The 16,288-nt window shown below is 44.8% G+C and overlaps 1 protein-coding gene across 1 annotated transcript in view; it reads right to left on the bottom strand.

The window, feature by feature from the left end:
• Nucleotides 1-16,288, bottom strand: part of LOC120025092 (SH3 and multiple ankyrin repeat domains protein 2-like) — a 167,776-nt gene that overhangs the window by 131,927 nt on the left and 19,561 nt on the right. The window contains exons 3-6 of the mRNA XM_038969526.1: nucleotides 13,720-13,791; nucleotides 12,265-12,373; nucleotides 7,802-7,953; nucleotides 7,299-7,466 (exon numbers count right to left, since the gene is read on the bottom strand). Of these exons, the coding sequence (XP_038825454.1) occupies nucleotides 7,299-7,466; nucleotides 7,802-7,953; nucleotides 12,265-12,373; nucleotides 13,720-13,791 (501 nt within the window). The remainder of the gene's footprint in view (nucleotides 1-7,298; nucleotides 7,467-7,801; nucleotides 7,954-12,264; nucleotides 12,374-13,719; nucleotides 13,792-16,288) is intronic.

The following is a 16,288-nucleotide window of genomic DNA, read 5'->3' as shown; positions in this document are numbered from 1 at the left end:
TGAAATCTGCGAAGCATTTATTTGGGCTGATATTTCTGAGGCTGGTAACTCTAATAAACTTATCCTCTGCAGCAGAGGTAACTCTGGGTCTTCCTGTCCTGTAGCGGTCCTCATGAGAGCCAGTTTCATCATAGCGCTTGATGGTTTTTGCGACTGCACTTGAAGAAACTTTCAAAGTTCTTGAAATGTTCTGCATTGGCTAACCTTCATGTCTTAAAGTAAAGATGGATTGTCGTTTCTCTTTGCTTATTTGAGCTGTTCTTACCATAATATGGACTGGGTCTTTTACCAAATAGGTGTCACGCCCTGACCTTAGAGATCCTTTTTAGGTCTCTATTTTGGTTTGGTCAGGGCGTGAGTTGGGGTGGGCATTCTATGTCTGGTGTTCTATGTTTTCTTTTCTGTGTGTTTGGCCGGGTGTGGTTCTCAATCAGAGGCAGCTGTCTATCGTTGTCTCTGATTGAGAACCATACTTAGGTAGCCTTTTTCCACCTGTTTGTTGTGGGTAGTTGTTTTCTGTCTTTGTGTCTGCACCAGACAGAACTGTTTCGGGTTGGTCTATTTTTGTTATTTTGTCTTAGTGTTCTGAGTTAAATAAATATCATGAACACGTACCACGCTGCACCTTGGTCCACTCCTTCCTCCTCAGACGAACATTGTTACAGAACTACCCACCACCAAAGGACCAAGCAGCGTGGTGGAATGGACTCCTGGACATGGGAGGAAAGCTTGGACGGCAAGGGACCCTGGGCACAGCCGGGAGAGTATCGCCGTCCTAAAGAGGAGCTGGAGGCAGCTAAAGCGGAGCGGCGACGCTACGAGGAGTTGGCTCGAGGAAACGTGCACGGAAGGCAGCCCCAGAAATTTTTTTTGGGGGGGGGGGCAGACGAGGAGATTGGCGGAGTCAGGTAGGAGACCTGAGGCAACTCCCCGTGCTTACCGTGGCGAGCGTCGTACTGGTCAGGCACAATGTTATGCGGTGGAGCGCACGGTGTCTCTAGTACGTGTTCTTAGCCCGGTGCGCTATATCCCAGCTCCTCGCGTCGGCCGGGCTAGAGTGGGCATTGAGCCAGGACGGAGTGTGCCAGCCCTGCTCTCCAGACCTCCAGTGCGTCTCCTCGGCCCGGGTTATCCTGCGCCAGCCCTACGCACGGTGTCCCCGGTTCGCCAGCACAGCCCTGTGCGGCCTGTTCCAGCTCCCCGCACTTGCCGGGCTTCAGGGGGGATCCAGCCAGGACGAGTTGTGCTAGCTCTGCGCTCGAGACCGCCAGTGCGCCTCCACGGCCCAGTGTATCCGGTGCCTCGGCCAAGGAAGAGGCCTTCTCTGTACATGTAGTGTACATGTACAGTTGAAGTCGGAAGTTTACATACCCTTAGGTTGGAGTTATTAAAACTTGTTTTTCAAACACTCCACAAATTTCTTGTTAACAAACTATAGTTTTGGCAAGTCGGTTAGGACATCTACTTTGTACACGACACAAGTAATTTTTCCAACAATTGTTTACAGACAGATTATTTCACTTATCACTGTATCAGAATTCCAGTAGGTCAGAAGTTTACATACACTATGTTGACTGTGCTTTTAAACAGCTTGTAAAATTCCAGAAAATTATGTCATGGCTTTAGAAGCTTCTGATAGGCTAAGACATCATTTGAGTCAATTGGAGGTGTACCTGTGGATGTATTTCAAGGCCTACCTTCGAACGTATTGCCTCTTTGCTTGACATTATGGGAAAATCAAAAGAAATCAGCCAAGACCTAAGAAAAAAATTGTAGACATCCACAAGTCTGGTTTATCCTTGGGAGCAATTTCCAAACGCCTGAAGGTACCACGTTCATCTGTACAAACAATATTAAGCAAGTATAAACACCATGGGACCACGCAGCCGTCATACCGCTCAGGAAGGAGACTCGTTCTGTCTCCTAGAGATGAACGTACTTTGGTGCGAAAAGTGCAAATCAATCCCAGAACAACAGCAAAGGACCTTGTGAAGATGCTGGAGGAGACAGGTATAAAAGTATCTATATCCACAGTTAAATGAGTCCTATATCGACATAACCTGAAAGGCCGCTCAGCAAGGAAGAAGCTATTGCTCCAAAGCCGCCATAAAAAAGCCAGACTACGGTTTGCAACTACACGTGGGGACAAAGATCGTACTTTTTGGAGAAATGTCCTCTGGTCTGATGAAACAAAAATAGATCTGTTTGGCCATAATGACCATCGTAATGTTTGGAGGAAAAAGGGGACGCTTGCAAGCCGAAGAACACCATCCCACGGGGGTGGCAGCATCAATTTGTGGGGATGCTTTGCTGCAGGAAGGACTGGTGCACTTCACAAAATAGATGACATCATGAGGGAGGAAAATTATGTGGATATGTTGAAGCAACATCTCAAGACATCAGTCAGGAAGTTAAAGCTTGGTCGCAAATGGGTCTTCCAAATGGACAATGACCCCAAGCATACTTCCAAAGTTGTGGCAAAATGGCTTAAGGACAACAAAGTCAAGGTATTGGAGTGGCCATCACAAAGTCCTGACCTCAATCCTACAGAAGATTTGTGGGCAGAACTGGAAAAGTGTGTGCGAGCAAGGAGGCCTACAAACCTGACTCAATTACACCAGCTCTGTCAGGAGGAATGGGCCAAAATTCACTCAACTTATTGTGGGAAGCTTGTGGAAGGCTACACAAAACGCTTGACTCAAGTTAAACAATTTAAAGGCAATGCTACCAAATACTAATTGAGTATATGTAAACTTCTGACCCACTGGGAATGTGATGAAAGAAATAAAAGCTGAAATAAATCACTCTCTACTATTATTCTGACATTTCACATTCTTAAAATAAACTGGTAATCCTAACTGACCTAAGACCGGGAATTTTTACTAGGATTAAATGTCAGGAATTGTGAAAAACAGAGTTTAAATGCATTTGGCTAAGGTGTATGTAAACTTCCGACTTCAACTGTAGGTAGAGTTATTAAAGTGACGTAGATAATGCATAGATAATAACAGAGAGCATCAGCAGCATAGAAGAGGGGGAGGGGGCAATGCAAATAGTCTGGGTAGCCATTTAATGAGATGTTTAGGATTGTTATGGCTTGGGGTTATAAGCTGTTTAGAAGCCTCTTGGACCTAGACTTGGCGCTCTGGTACCGCTTGCCGTGCGGTGGTAGAGAGAACAGTCTATGACTAGGGTGGCTGTAGTTTTTGACCATTTTTAGGGCCTTTCTCTGACACCGCCTGGTTTAGAGGTCCTGGATGGCAGGAAGCTTGGCCCCGGTGATGTACTGGGCCATACGCACTACCCTCGGTAGTGCCTTGCGGTTGGAGGCCGAGCAGTTGCCATAACAGGCAGTGGTCCTTGCACCACACGGTCAGGTATCTGACCTACTCCCTATAGGCTGTCTCATCGTTGTCGGTGATCAGGCCTACCACTGTTGTGTCATCGGCACATTTAATGATGGTGTTGGAGTCGTGCCTGGCCGTGCAGTCATGAGTAAACAGGGAATACATGAGGGGACTGAGCACGCAACCCTGAGGGTCCCCCGTGTTGAGGATCAGCGTGGCGGATGTGTTGTTACCTACCCTTACCACATGGGTGCGGCCCGTCAGGAAGTCCAGGGTCCAGTTGCAGAGGGAGGTGTTTAGTCCCAGGGTCCTTAGCTTAGTGATGAGCTTTGAGGGTACTATGAGCTGTAGTCAATGAATAGCATTCTCACATAGGTTTTCCTTTTGTCCAGGTGTGAACGGGCAGTGTGGAGTGCAATAGGGATTGCATCATCTGTGGATCTGTTGGGGCGGTATGCAAATTGGAGTGGGTCTAGGGTTTCTGGGATAATGGTGTTGATGTGAGCCATGACCAGCCTTTCAAAGCAGTGCTACGGGTCGGTAGTCATTTAGGCAGGTTACCTTAGTGTTCTTGGTCACAGGGACTATGGTGGTCTGCTTGAAACATGTTGGTATTACAGGCTCAGACAGGGATAGGTTGAATATGTCAGTGAAGACACTTGCCAGTTGGTCAGCACATTTATAGGGAAAGACATTCAACAATTACAGCATTTACACAAATGACTGATGATTGGCTGTGAGAAATTGATAATAAAAATAGTGTGTGCTGTTTCGTTAGACTTCAGTGCGGCTTATGACATTATCGATCTGCTGGAAAAATGTATGTGTTATGGCTTTACACCCCCTGCTATATTGTGGATAAAGAGTTACCTGTCTAACAGAACACAGAGGGTGTTCTTTAATGGAAGACTCTCCAACATAATCCAGGTAGAATCAGGAATTCGCCAGGGCCGCTGTTTAGGCCCCTTACTTTTTACATTTTTTACTAACAACATGCCACTGGCTTTGACTAAAGCCAGTATGTCTATGTATGCGGATGACTCAACACAATACATGTCAGCTACCACTGAAATCTTCCAATCCAATTCAACACATCACAGAGTGAAACCATCTGTATTTTCAAGTAATGTGGTGGGGCATCATCATGGTTTGAGTGTGTATGCTTGTCACCGGCAGGGACAGGGGAGTTTGTCAGGATCAAAAGGAATATGAAAGTTGTAGGAAACCCTGCCTCGGTCTTCTGAATACCTAACCCTGGGATAGAGTTTCACAATTCAGTGCGACAATTACACAAATGTTAAAACCAATGACACACCAGACTGCTTTAAAAGAAGAGTTCAGTGTTCCTAATGGGTCAAGTCTCAGTCCTTACTTAAATCTGATTGAAAATCCAAGACAAGGTTTGAATATCACTGTCCATCGATGATTCCCAACCAAATGTTTCGAGCTTGAGTAATTTTGACAAAAACAATGGATATACAGTATGTTGCCCTAAGAGTTGTCTTGAGTTGGTAGAATCCGACGCAATCAAGACATGTTCGTTTAAATTTTGGTTTTATTAATTTAGAAAATGTTCTATATTTTTTCTTTCACTTTGAAAATGTGGAGCAGGTTGTGTAGATCTGTATAATACTATAATTGAATCCCTTTTAGATACACGTATACAGTATATATATAAAGTGCATTCGGAAAGACCCCTTGACCTTTTCCACATTTTGTTACTTTACAGCCTTATTCTAAAATGTATTAAATCGTTTGTTCCCTCATCAATCTACAAACAATACCCCATAACGACAAAGCAAAAACTGGTTTATAGATTTTTTTGCACATTTATTAAATATAAAAAATTAAGTATAAAACATTTACATAAGTATTCAGGCCCTTCACTTAGTACTTTGTTGAAGCACTTTTGGCAGTGATTACAGCCTCAAGTCTTCTTGGGCACGACGCTACAAACTTGACACACCTGTATTTGGGGAGTTTCTCTCATTCTTCTCTGCAGATCATTTCAAGCTCTGTCAGGTTGGATGGGGAGCATCGCATTTCAGGTCTCTCAAGAGATGTTCGATCAGGTTCAAGTCCGGTCTCTGGCTGGGCTACTCAAGGACATTCAGAGACTTGTCCCGAAGCCACTCCTGCATTGTCTTGGCTGTGTGCTTAGGGTTGTTGTCCTGTTGGAAGGTGGACCTTCACCCCAGTCTGCGTTCCCGAGCTCTCTGGATCAGGTTTTCATCAAGGATCTCTATACTTTGTTCCGTTCATCTTTCCCTCGATCCTGACTAGTCTCCCAGTCCCTGCCAATAATAAACATCCCCACAGCAGCATGATGCTGCCACCACCATGCTTCACCGTAGGGATGGTGCCAGGTTTCCTCCAGACGTGATGCTTGGCATTCAGGCCAAAGAGTTCAATCTTGGTTTCATCAGACCAGAGATTCTTGTTTCTCATGGTCTGAGAGTCCTTTAGGGGCCTTTTGGCAAACTCCAAGCAGGCTGTCATGTGCCTTTTACCAGGGAGTGGCTTCCACCTGGCCACTCTACCATAAAGGTCTGAATTGTGGAGTGCTGCAGAGATGGTTGTACTTCTGGAATATTCTCCCATCTCCACAGATGAACTCAGGAGCTCTGTCAGAGTGACCATCGGGTTCTTGGTCACCTCCCCGACCAAGGCTCTTCTCCCCCAATTGCTCAGTTTGGATGGGCGGCCAGCTCAAGGAAGAGTCTTGGTGGTTCCAAACTTCGTCTATTTAAGAATGATAGACAGGTGTGTTGCCTTTCCAAATCATGTCCAATCAAATGAATTTACACAGGTGAACTCCAATCAAGTTATAGAAATGTCTCAAGGATTATCAATGGAAACAGGATGCACCTGAGCTCAATTTTGAGCCTCATAGCAAAGGGTCTGAATACATACCAATGTAATTTGAGCAGTAAAAATACATGTTTTGTCATACCCTTGGTATACGGTCTGATATACCACAGCCTTCAGCCAATCAGCATTCAGGGCTCGAACCACCCGTTTTCTAATTATGAACAGACACCACGGGTATGATTAAAAAAATACTATTTACTGGTCTTATTATGTTGGTAACCAGTTTATAATTGCAATAAGGCACATTGGGGGTTTGTGGTATATGACCAATAAACACAACTAAGAACTGTATCCAGGCGCTCCGCATGGCGTCGTCCCTAAGAACAGCCCTTCGCATGTTATATTGGCCATATACCACACCCCCTCGTGCCTTATTGCTTAAACATACAACATATAATACACATGGTGACACAAGCTATATAATAGTCTCTGCTTTGGCTTTGCCCTAGAGTCAGGCTGCAGTTACATGCCAAGTCCACTAGATGTCAGTGTTCTGCAGAGTAGGCGCACTGAGGCCCTGGAGTTCAGGATATTATGTCCTTAGTTTGAACCCAGTCATCAGATAGAATAATCAGTTCTAGGGGGATGTAGTGAACAGATGTAGAACGACACCAGTGCTAAATAAGGAAAGATGTATCAAAGTATAACTCGAAAACCTACATAGATGCAAAGTAATTTAGAGTAACTGGTTGACAGAGAGTGAGCGAAAGAGAGTCAGTGGGGGAGCGAGGGAGGAGAGCGCAGAGGAAGCGGAGGCATTTCCGTAGCACATGGGCAAGGCTCCTTTTTCGGAGGATGTAAATGCGTTTCGATGATAGTTAACTGATAGGCTAACCTAGAGGAGAGTTGTGTTTGATATGTTGACAGTGCCATGTTCTAAAGAAGAGAAAGTACAGTAACGTCAGGAAGAGTGACGTTACTGCTGGCTGGAGCTGATCGCAATCAGAGTAGCACAGGAAGGGAGAGGGTCTAGGAGAGCTATCAACCATCTGTACACACACAGGCACGCGCACACGCACTTACGCACACGTACAGGGGAAAAGTATGTGTGCGTGTGTGTGTGCCTGTGTGTGTGTGTACCTGGTGGACTTCGTGCCAGCCGTTTTCGTCCTGGCAGCAGACGGTGGCGTGTTCATGTAGCAGCAACTCACAGCACAACGGGTCTCCTCCCACCATGGCTGTGTGATAGAGCGCCGTCAGACCCCGACTGTCCTTATAGTCTGGAGACAAACCAAGCTCCAACAGGGTCTGCAACACACACACATACGCAGGCATGCAGGCAGGCAGGCACACACACATTGGCATTAGATTTAGATCAAAATACACCTTATGGAACAGCGGGACTGTGAAGAGACACAAACACAGGCACAGACACATACATACACAATCACATATGCACTATACACACACACGCAAACATGGATTTTGTGTTGTAGATATGTGGTAGTAGAGTAGGGGCCTAACCCTAACACAAATACAATACGTATCAATACAATGTATGGGTAACCATAAGAGTGGCAGGGTTAATGTTGTGTGTGTTCATGTGAGTATGCATGTGTGAGTGGCTGTGTGTGTGTCCGTACCGTCAGAGTAACCTGGTTCTTGGACCTAGCAGCTTTGTGTAGGGCCGTCATGCCGTCTTTGGCCCTGAAGTCCAGGTGGGCCCCTCCATTCTTCAGAACCTTTATGATCTCCACCACGTTATCCAGGTGGGCCGCAAACGTCAGGGGGGTCTCTGTAGAATGACATAGACAGGATACAGTGTAGATCATGGGTCTTAAAGTTATTCTGCCTGGGGCCACACCCAATTGTCATACTTGAGTAAAAGTAAAGAATACTTTTTTTAATTATTTTTTTTATCCCATTTTCTCCCCAATTTTCGTGGTATCCAATCGCTAGTAATTACTACCTTGTCTCATCGCTACAACTCCCGTACGGGCTCGGGAGAGACGAAGGTCGAAAGCCATGCGTCCTCCGAAGCACAACCCAACCAGCCGTACTGCTTCTTAACACAGCGCGCCTCCAACCCGGAAGCCAGCCGCACCAATGTGTCGGAGGAAACACCGTGTACCTGGCCCCCTTGGTTGGCGCGCACTGCGCCCGGCCCGCCACAGGAGTCGCTGGAGCACGATGAGACAAGGATATCCCTACCGGCCAAACCCTCCCTAACCCGGACGACGCTATGCCAATTGTGCGTCGCCCCACGGACCTCCCGGTCGCGGCCGGCTGCGACAGAGCCTGGGCGCGAACCCAGAGACTCTGGTGGCGCAGTTAGCACTGCGATGCAGTGCCCTAGACCACTGCGCCACCCGGGAGGCCCCCAGTAAAGAATACTTAATAGGAAATGACTCAAGTAAAAGTGAAAGTCACCCAGTAAAATCCTACTTGAGTAAAAGTCTAAAAGTATTTGATTTTAAATATACTTAAGTATCAAGAATAAATGTACTTGTTAAAAAATACTCCAATTCCTTATATTAAGCAAACCAGACAGCACCATTACATTTTTTTACTTTTTATTTACAGATAGCCTGGGGCATGCTCCAACACTCAGACATAATTTACAATCGAAGCAAGTGTTTAGTGAGTCCGCCAGATCAGAGGCAGTAGGGATGACCAGGGATGTTCTCTTGATAAGTGTGTGAATTAGACAAGTATTCAAAATTTAACAAATACTTTTGGGTGTCAGGGAAAATGTATGGAGTAAAATGTACATACTTTTCTTTAAGAATGCAGTGAATTAAAAGTAAAAGTAATAGTAAAGTAAAGTACAGATACCCCCAAAAACGACTTAAGTAGTACTTTGAAGTATTTTTACTTAAGTACTTTACACCACTGCATAGAGGAAACACAGACACAACAGACAACAGAAAAGAACAGCCACAAGAACAGATCAGAACAGCCACAAGAACAGATCAGAACAGCCAAAAGAACAGATCAGAACAGCCAAAAGAACAGATCAGAACAGCCAAAAGAACAGATCAGAACAGCCAAAAGAACAGATCAGAACAGCCAAAAGAACAGATCAGAACAGCCAAAAGAACAGATCAGAACAGCCACAAGAACAGATCAGAACAGCCAAAAGAACAGATCAGAACAGCCAAAAGAACAGAACAGGACGAGATAGAACAGACAAGGGAACAGGCAACAGAACATAACATAGACATGGAGAGAATAATGTGCACCAATTAAACTCAGATCAGCAGTGATGGTGATAACACCATCATATTTTCTCAGGAATCGAAGTGGTCCTCCCATAACTCTATTGTTCATCTTCACTTTTCTCTCCTCTGTCAGTGTCATTCATCATCCAATCACTGCAGCCACACGAAATCCCATCAATTCATCCACACTCGACCACTCGTCCATCTAGACTGATGTCCGTCCATGGGTCAATAAGTGGATTTATAATGGCCATGACACATCGGTTAAAGGTCCAATGTAGCCATATTTTTCCTGTCTCAATACCATTTCCGGGTAACAATTAAGTACCTTACAAACCACGTTTCCATCCAACCATTCCATGAGGCTGAATTTCTTGACGCATGAAAAAAAGTCACGACTGGTCTGATGGAAACATGAAATGCTGGTACAATTTCTTCATGCAGGCTTTGGAAAAGCCTTTTTGCTCAAATGTTGATATAATAACCATCATTTGGAAGTAAACTTGGGAGTCACGCGATGATATGCTGTGTGGTCCTCCCCACTACGACTCGGGAAAGCATGCAGTTTATAGACTACAGATGAAGTTATGAAGTTATAAGTTATGATGAACTTCACAGGATGGTGAATGTGCAAGGTGATTAACTTGATGCTCCTTGAATGTTCCAACAAATATCGAGGGTCTTATTCTGGTGACATGATGATCAATGCTCGGCTGCCTTTTGACAAATAATATCCCTTTTATTTATAATAATCTCATCATTTAGGTAGCTTCCCCACCCTGTATCTGTGATCTGTTGACTAGAGCACGTGTTCCAAGACCAGAGTGGGACCATTTGCTCTATAACGCAACCGTTTTTGTGACAAAACCATCAGTGGAGTTGAAAATGTCATGGAAACCCATTTAACTTGTATTTTTCATTTGGTACATGGGAAATTAACGGCAAAAGTTATTTCTATGTGCACTACTATGCGCACAGCCTTTTATCCGCAAAAAGTCAGTTTGATGGAAACACATCTCTGGTAGAAAATGGGCAAACTGTTTAATGCAGATTTTTTTCACATTTGTGTGAAAATCTGTCGCTAAATTGGATAGAAACGTGATTGTTTTCAATTAAAATGGCCAAAAAGACACACAAATAGCTTCTTAGCAAAGAGCAATTTCTCAAGCAAGAATTTTGATCGGACTGTCTGGGAGTGGTCTGAGTGGGGGGGGAAACTAGCCGTTATTGGCAGAGGTCTGGAAATCTCTGTCTTATTGGTATATTAACAAATTTAATTTCACCAGGCAGGCCAAAACTCCCTCCAACCAAAACAGGCTGAAATTTCAGACATTCTTTTCAAATAGCTCTTCAAATATCATGTTTTTGACTGCACTTGGCCTTTAACATACTCTACTGTATTATTAAAATACCTGAACAACATAGAAAAAAAACCAATCATATAGCAGGCTCTGACCATGTCCTACTGTACAGCATTATACGGTTGTTATGAATGATACTGTAACACTGAAAGTGTCATCGTGGCAAAGTGTGTTCCTTTGTAATGGGAGTAAAACAAGCTTATATTGTGGGTTCTGATGGGGTACGACAGTAAACTCACGAGGCATTTCTATGTTACATTCTTCAAGAAACAATGGCTATATATCATTCATTCAAAAGTCCAAAAGTGGATGTAGCAATCCCACATTGCACCTTTAAGACAGGCATACCAAAGATGCCAATTACTCTGTGAGATCTAGAAATCCACTCCATCAATTCAAATGAGTATGGAATAGAAAATAGTTGTATGAGACACGGAGGGAGGGGGCATGGTAGGGGGTGAGTGGGCGTCTGGGCGACACAGTGGGTGGAAATCTTTGGGGTCGATTGGTGTCGACCTACATCTGAGCCCCATGTAATTGTGATATAATTAGCTTGGGATTTAGAACAGAACGTGCGTTTGTGTGTGTGCTATGCTTATGTCCATGTCTGTGTGTGTACTTCTACAGCCAAAATCAATAGCGAGCCAGAGCTCTATAATTGAGCGCTATTCTACAAGCTGCCCTTATGCCTCAATCTCACAGCAACAAGGCTTAATCTACCAATACCACTTATATCCCATTAATGCCCCTTCAATGTCCCTGCTACAAGCCCTAACACCGGTTTGCTTTACGTACTTCTTTATAAGCCTTAACTGAAAGGCTGCATTTGCCCTGCATTTATCCAGCGTGTCCAGTACATTATTCACACAATGCTGACTGTGTCCCTAGCTCTTAAAATACCGTAATACCTCTAATTAACTCATTAAAATATTTCGAACCCTTACAGCCCTAATACCTCGAAAAGCTGCACTGATTGCCTTAAAACCTCAACTAACCCCCCCTCTTAGCCCCCAAATACCCTCCTTCCTTTGTTAATTGATGGTCAGAGCATTGGAGTACATTCTGGAAGTACATCATTTCAGTACAATGATGCTTCATAGGAGAAGGAGTACATTGGGTTGGACTGATAGTGAAGATAGTTTGTGCAGTTCTAATAGAGTATATGTAATAGCAATCTCAAACAGATTTTTCTGAACTCTGTGTTCATCTCCGCTCCCTCTTATCCCCTGTTGCTAACTCTGTATACACCACACAGGGAGGCTTATGGCCTCTCTCCCCTACGCTAACGATACAGATCTCTGAGTAGAGTTGACTCGAGTCGCCATTGATCTGTGTGTTAATTTAAAAACCAATGGGATTGATCAGGGGCTAGGTTGTGCTGTTCTTGGTAGTGGGTGGGAGGGTTTAAATGTGAGGAGCCACGGGGGTATTTCTCAGCAGTATCTATCTTGTTAGCACTGTGATTATGTCAAACCACCTGTGTTCATGATGTGTGAGTGTGTGCATGTGTGTGTGTAGTATTACCACCGGTCTCTGTATCCTGGTAGTTGGGGTCCAGCCCTCTCTCCAGCAGCCTAGATACTTTCTCCACCTGATGGTGCTGGATGAGGTCCATAAACTTTCTCAAGTTGGCCTGGAGATGGAGAGCGAGACCAAAAAGAGAGTTAGAGAGAGAGAGAGTGGAGTGTGTGTGTGTGTGTGTGTGTGTGTGTGTGTGTGTGTGTGTGTGTGTGTGTGTGTGTGTGTGTGTGTGTGTGTGTGTGTGTGTGTGTGTGTGTGTGTGTGTGTGTGGGTCAGAGATATGGAGGGGAGAAGGTTCGGAAAAAAGAGAGAAGGATGGAGAACAAGAGGGACAGAAGAAGGGGGAGAGAGGACAAGAGAGCGAGAGAGATAGATTGAATGATTGGAGTGTGCTGATTGGAGCGTGGAGTACACGGTGGGATGAGTGTTCTCATCTGCTTTCCAGGCCAGATATAAATAGATAAGAGAACAGCTCCCAAAACACAATAGGAAGAGAGGAGGTGAGGAAAGGAGGAGGAAAGGAGGAGAGGAGAAGAGGATGATGATGAAAATATGGAGTAGAAAAGAGGGAGGAGGGAGAGGGGGGTGTTCGGTAGGAAAGGGTGAGGGAGAGAAGGAGAGGACAAAAATAAGAATCTTTGAAGAGATGGAGGTAGAGAGAGAGAAATGTAGGGAGGAGGAAAGAGCAGAACATAGTAGGATGGTGGACCTGTATACACCTACATCTGCTTCATCACAGAGTCAATCTATATGTGTCAGAAATACAGTACATGGAACTGTACACCAGTATAGAAACCAGCATGAGCTCACTTCCCATCGTCTCTGTTTCCCTCTGCCTTTGTTTTCCATCGGATACTGCTCTCTCAATTCAGCGATGCTTTATTGGCCCATAATACGAAGGTGTGCACTGCCTTAGCATAAATGCATTTATAACAACACAATTAGAAAGGAATGACACACCATCAAGTTACTTAGATCATTTACTCATTATTGTTATCTATCATGTATGCATAATATTTCCCTCATACAGTCAGTGACCATTTACCAGGGGCAGATATGAAAAATGCGTATTTTGTGTGCTTATGTACGTTCATGCACGTGTGAGCACATGCACAAGGATCCAGGTAAAGTGGGCACAGGCGAGACATGAAATATACATGACATGCCTCCTTGACTCTTACGGAAAGTACAGAGTAGGCATGCGGACTGGAGAGTAGAGAGTAGAGAGAGACATGCAGACAGGATACTAGAGAGAGATTGCAGAGGCTAACAGTGATACCAGCTGACATAACTCAATATGTTTGTGTGTCTGTGTGTTGACAGTGAGATAAAGTGAGATAAAGTGACACTCCAGCATCTCTGTTGCTCCCAACAGTGTGTGTGTGCATGTGTGCATGTGTGCAGTGGGACCCCAGCTGGTTGTTAGGAGAGAGTGTGAAGTTTGTCCACACCACTCACCTTGGTGTGAAGTTTGGCAATCTGCTTCTCTTCCACATGGGGCTGCCTGTAGACTCGGTTCTTGTAGCGGAACTGTGGAAAAGAGGGAAAAAGAGAAAAAAATGGATTTTGGTCAGTCAGTTATGTATGACATGGTGTCATGTAGCAATGACAGTTGTTCTTATTGGATGAAAAGGTAATAGTCTGCCTAGAGACGCCCATGCTAATTGGTTGGGACCCAGGAGAAAATGGACCTCTTTATTTATCGATTGGCTAAAGCAATTTGTCTAGAGGAGTGGCGCCTTTATCGATTGGCTGAGGGATACTGCAACATAAAATCTCGGGTACTGATTTGCTCACTTGATTGGAGCAAGATGCTTCCAACATTAGAGTTGGGGGTTTGATTGATCCACACGGACCAATTATACCGTTCGGTTGAGGGGTACAGCACCCCATCTCTAACAATCGAACAACTTTACTCATTGGCTGAGGAGTACTGGAGGTTGCCGCACCGGCGTCCTCTACCCTGTTTCCAACACAGGGTTGATCCTACCTCGGGTTCAGATCTACAGAGCTCCCCGCCTCATCGGACAGTGAGGGTGTCCGAGACAAACATAAATATCACTGTCTGATAAGCCTCCAAGCAAAGCAATAAAAGCAACCAACAATATTGGTATTTCCATAGCAAGCAGTGATGCAGCCAGTCAAGATGCTCTAATGGTACAGCTGTATAACATTTTGAGGATTTGAAGGCCCATGCCAAACCTTTTCAACCTCCTGAGGGGGAAGCGGCGGTGTCGCACCTTCTTAACGACTGTGCGCGAGTGTGGACCAATTTAAGTTCTTAGTGATTTGGACACCGAGGAACTTGAAGCTCTCGACCTGTTTCACTGCAGACTCGTCGATGTGAGGCGTGCTCTCCCCACCATTTCCTGTAGTCCACGATCAGCTTCTTGGTCTTACTGACGTTGAGGGAAAGGTTGTTATTTCAGCCCCACAATGCCAGGTCACTGACCTCCTCCATGTAGGCTGTCTCATTGTCGCCGGTGGTCGGCAGAGCACCATCGTGTCATCAGCAATTTTGATGATGGTGTTGGAGGCGTGCGTGGCCACGCAGTCGTGGGTTAACAGGGAGTGCAGGAGGGGACTAAGCACACAACCCCGTGGGGCCCCCCTGTTGAGGGTCAGCGTAGCAGAGTTGATGTTGCCTACCCTCACCACCTGGGGTCGGACCATTAGGAAGTCATTCAGATTCATATTCCTGTAGAGCTTAGAGAGGATCTCATGTCAACTGTTGTTGAAGTAATATGGCTACAGGTTCACCTGCCTAAAGCCTATTATTTTGGGGAGTACTATAGACCACAAAGTGCTAACAGTCAGTATCTGGATAATATGTGTGAAATGCTTGATAATTTCTGTGACATCAACAGAGAGGTATATTTTCTGGGTGACCTAAATATTGACTGGCTTTCTTCAAGCTGTCCACTCCAGCAAAAGCTTCAAACTGTAACCAGTAACTGCAACCTGGTTCAAAGTATCAGTCAACCTACAAGCTTATTTACAAACAGCATAGGAATGAAATCTTCCACATATGTGACCGACCAGCTGAAATCGGTCTTACAGACAACCGCCGAAGCATCTATTCTATGAGAACATTTCTAAATGGTACTCTGTATCCCTTCTAACCACCTACAACCACTAAATACTTTGTGACTTCAATAAAAGTTAACCAGATGAACCCTACAGGATGATCGAGGATTCCAACAGAGAAGACAACAATGACATACGGGCGTAAATACATATACATTGCAGTTATTCTCGAATGAGCAGCCGTTCATGTGCAAAGGATTAGCATTTCAATGAATATAATTATAGACTGTGTGTAGTGAATCCATGTTGTCTTTCCCGCTCTTTCTCAGTGCACACCGCCTTCCCTTTGTCTACCAAGCCGTCATATCGGTGTTTTCTCCATCGCCTTCGCTATCATACTCGAATTCTACTGATTTCAAAACTTGGTCCCCCAGAAAGTGGAGAGCATACAAGTAACGTTCGCTCGCGAGCCAGCCAGCTAACTTTTAACTTGACATTAGGCTTATGCGCTCACCCAGAGGTGGCGCTCCTAGTAGCCGGGGACTTTAATGCAGGGACACTTAAATCCATTAAAATGTTATTATATCAGCATGTTAAATGTGCAACCAGAGGAAAAAGAACTCTGGACTACCTATACTCCACACACAGAAACACATACAAAGCTCTCCCTCGCCCTCCATTTGGCAAATCTGACCATAATTCTATCCTCATGATTCCTGCTTAAAGGCAAAAATGAAAGCAGGAAGCACCAGTGACTAGATCAATAAAAAAGTGGTCAGAGGAAGCATATGCTAAGCTACAGGACTCTTTTGCTAGCACAGACTGAAAAATGTTCTAGGATTCCTCCAATGGCACTGAGGAGAACACCATATCAGTCATTGGCTTCATCAATAATTGCATTGATGAAGTCGTCCCCACAGTGACCGTACGTACATACCCAAACCAGAAGCCATGGATTACAGGCAGCATCCGCACTGAGCTAAAGGCTAGAACTGCCGCT

The sequence above is a fragment of the Salvelinus namaycush genome, chromosome 30 (assembly GCF_016432855.1).
Source record: "Salvelinus namaycush isolate Seneca chromosome 30, SaNama_1.0, whole genome shotgun sequence".
NCBI lineage: Eukaryota > Metazoa > Chordata > Actinopteri > Salmoniformes > Salmonidae > Salvelinus > Salvelinus namaycush.
This window is presented reverse-complemented; position numbering and strand designations above follow the sequence as displayed.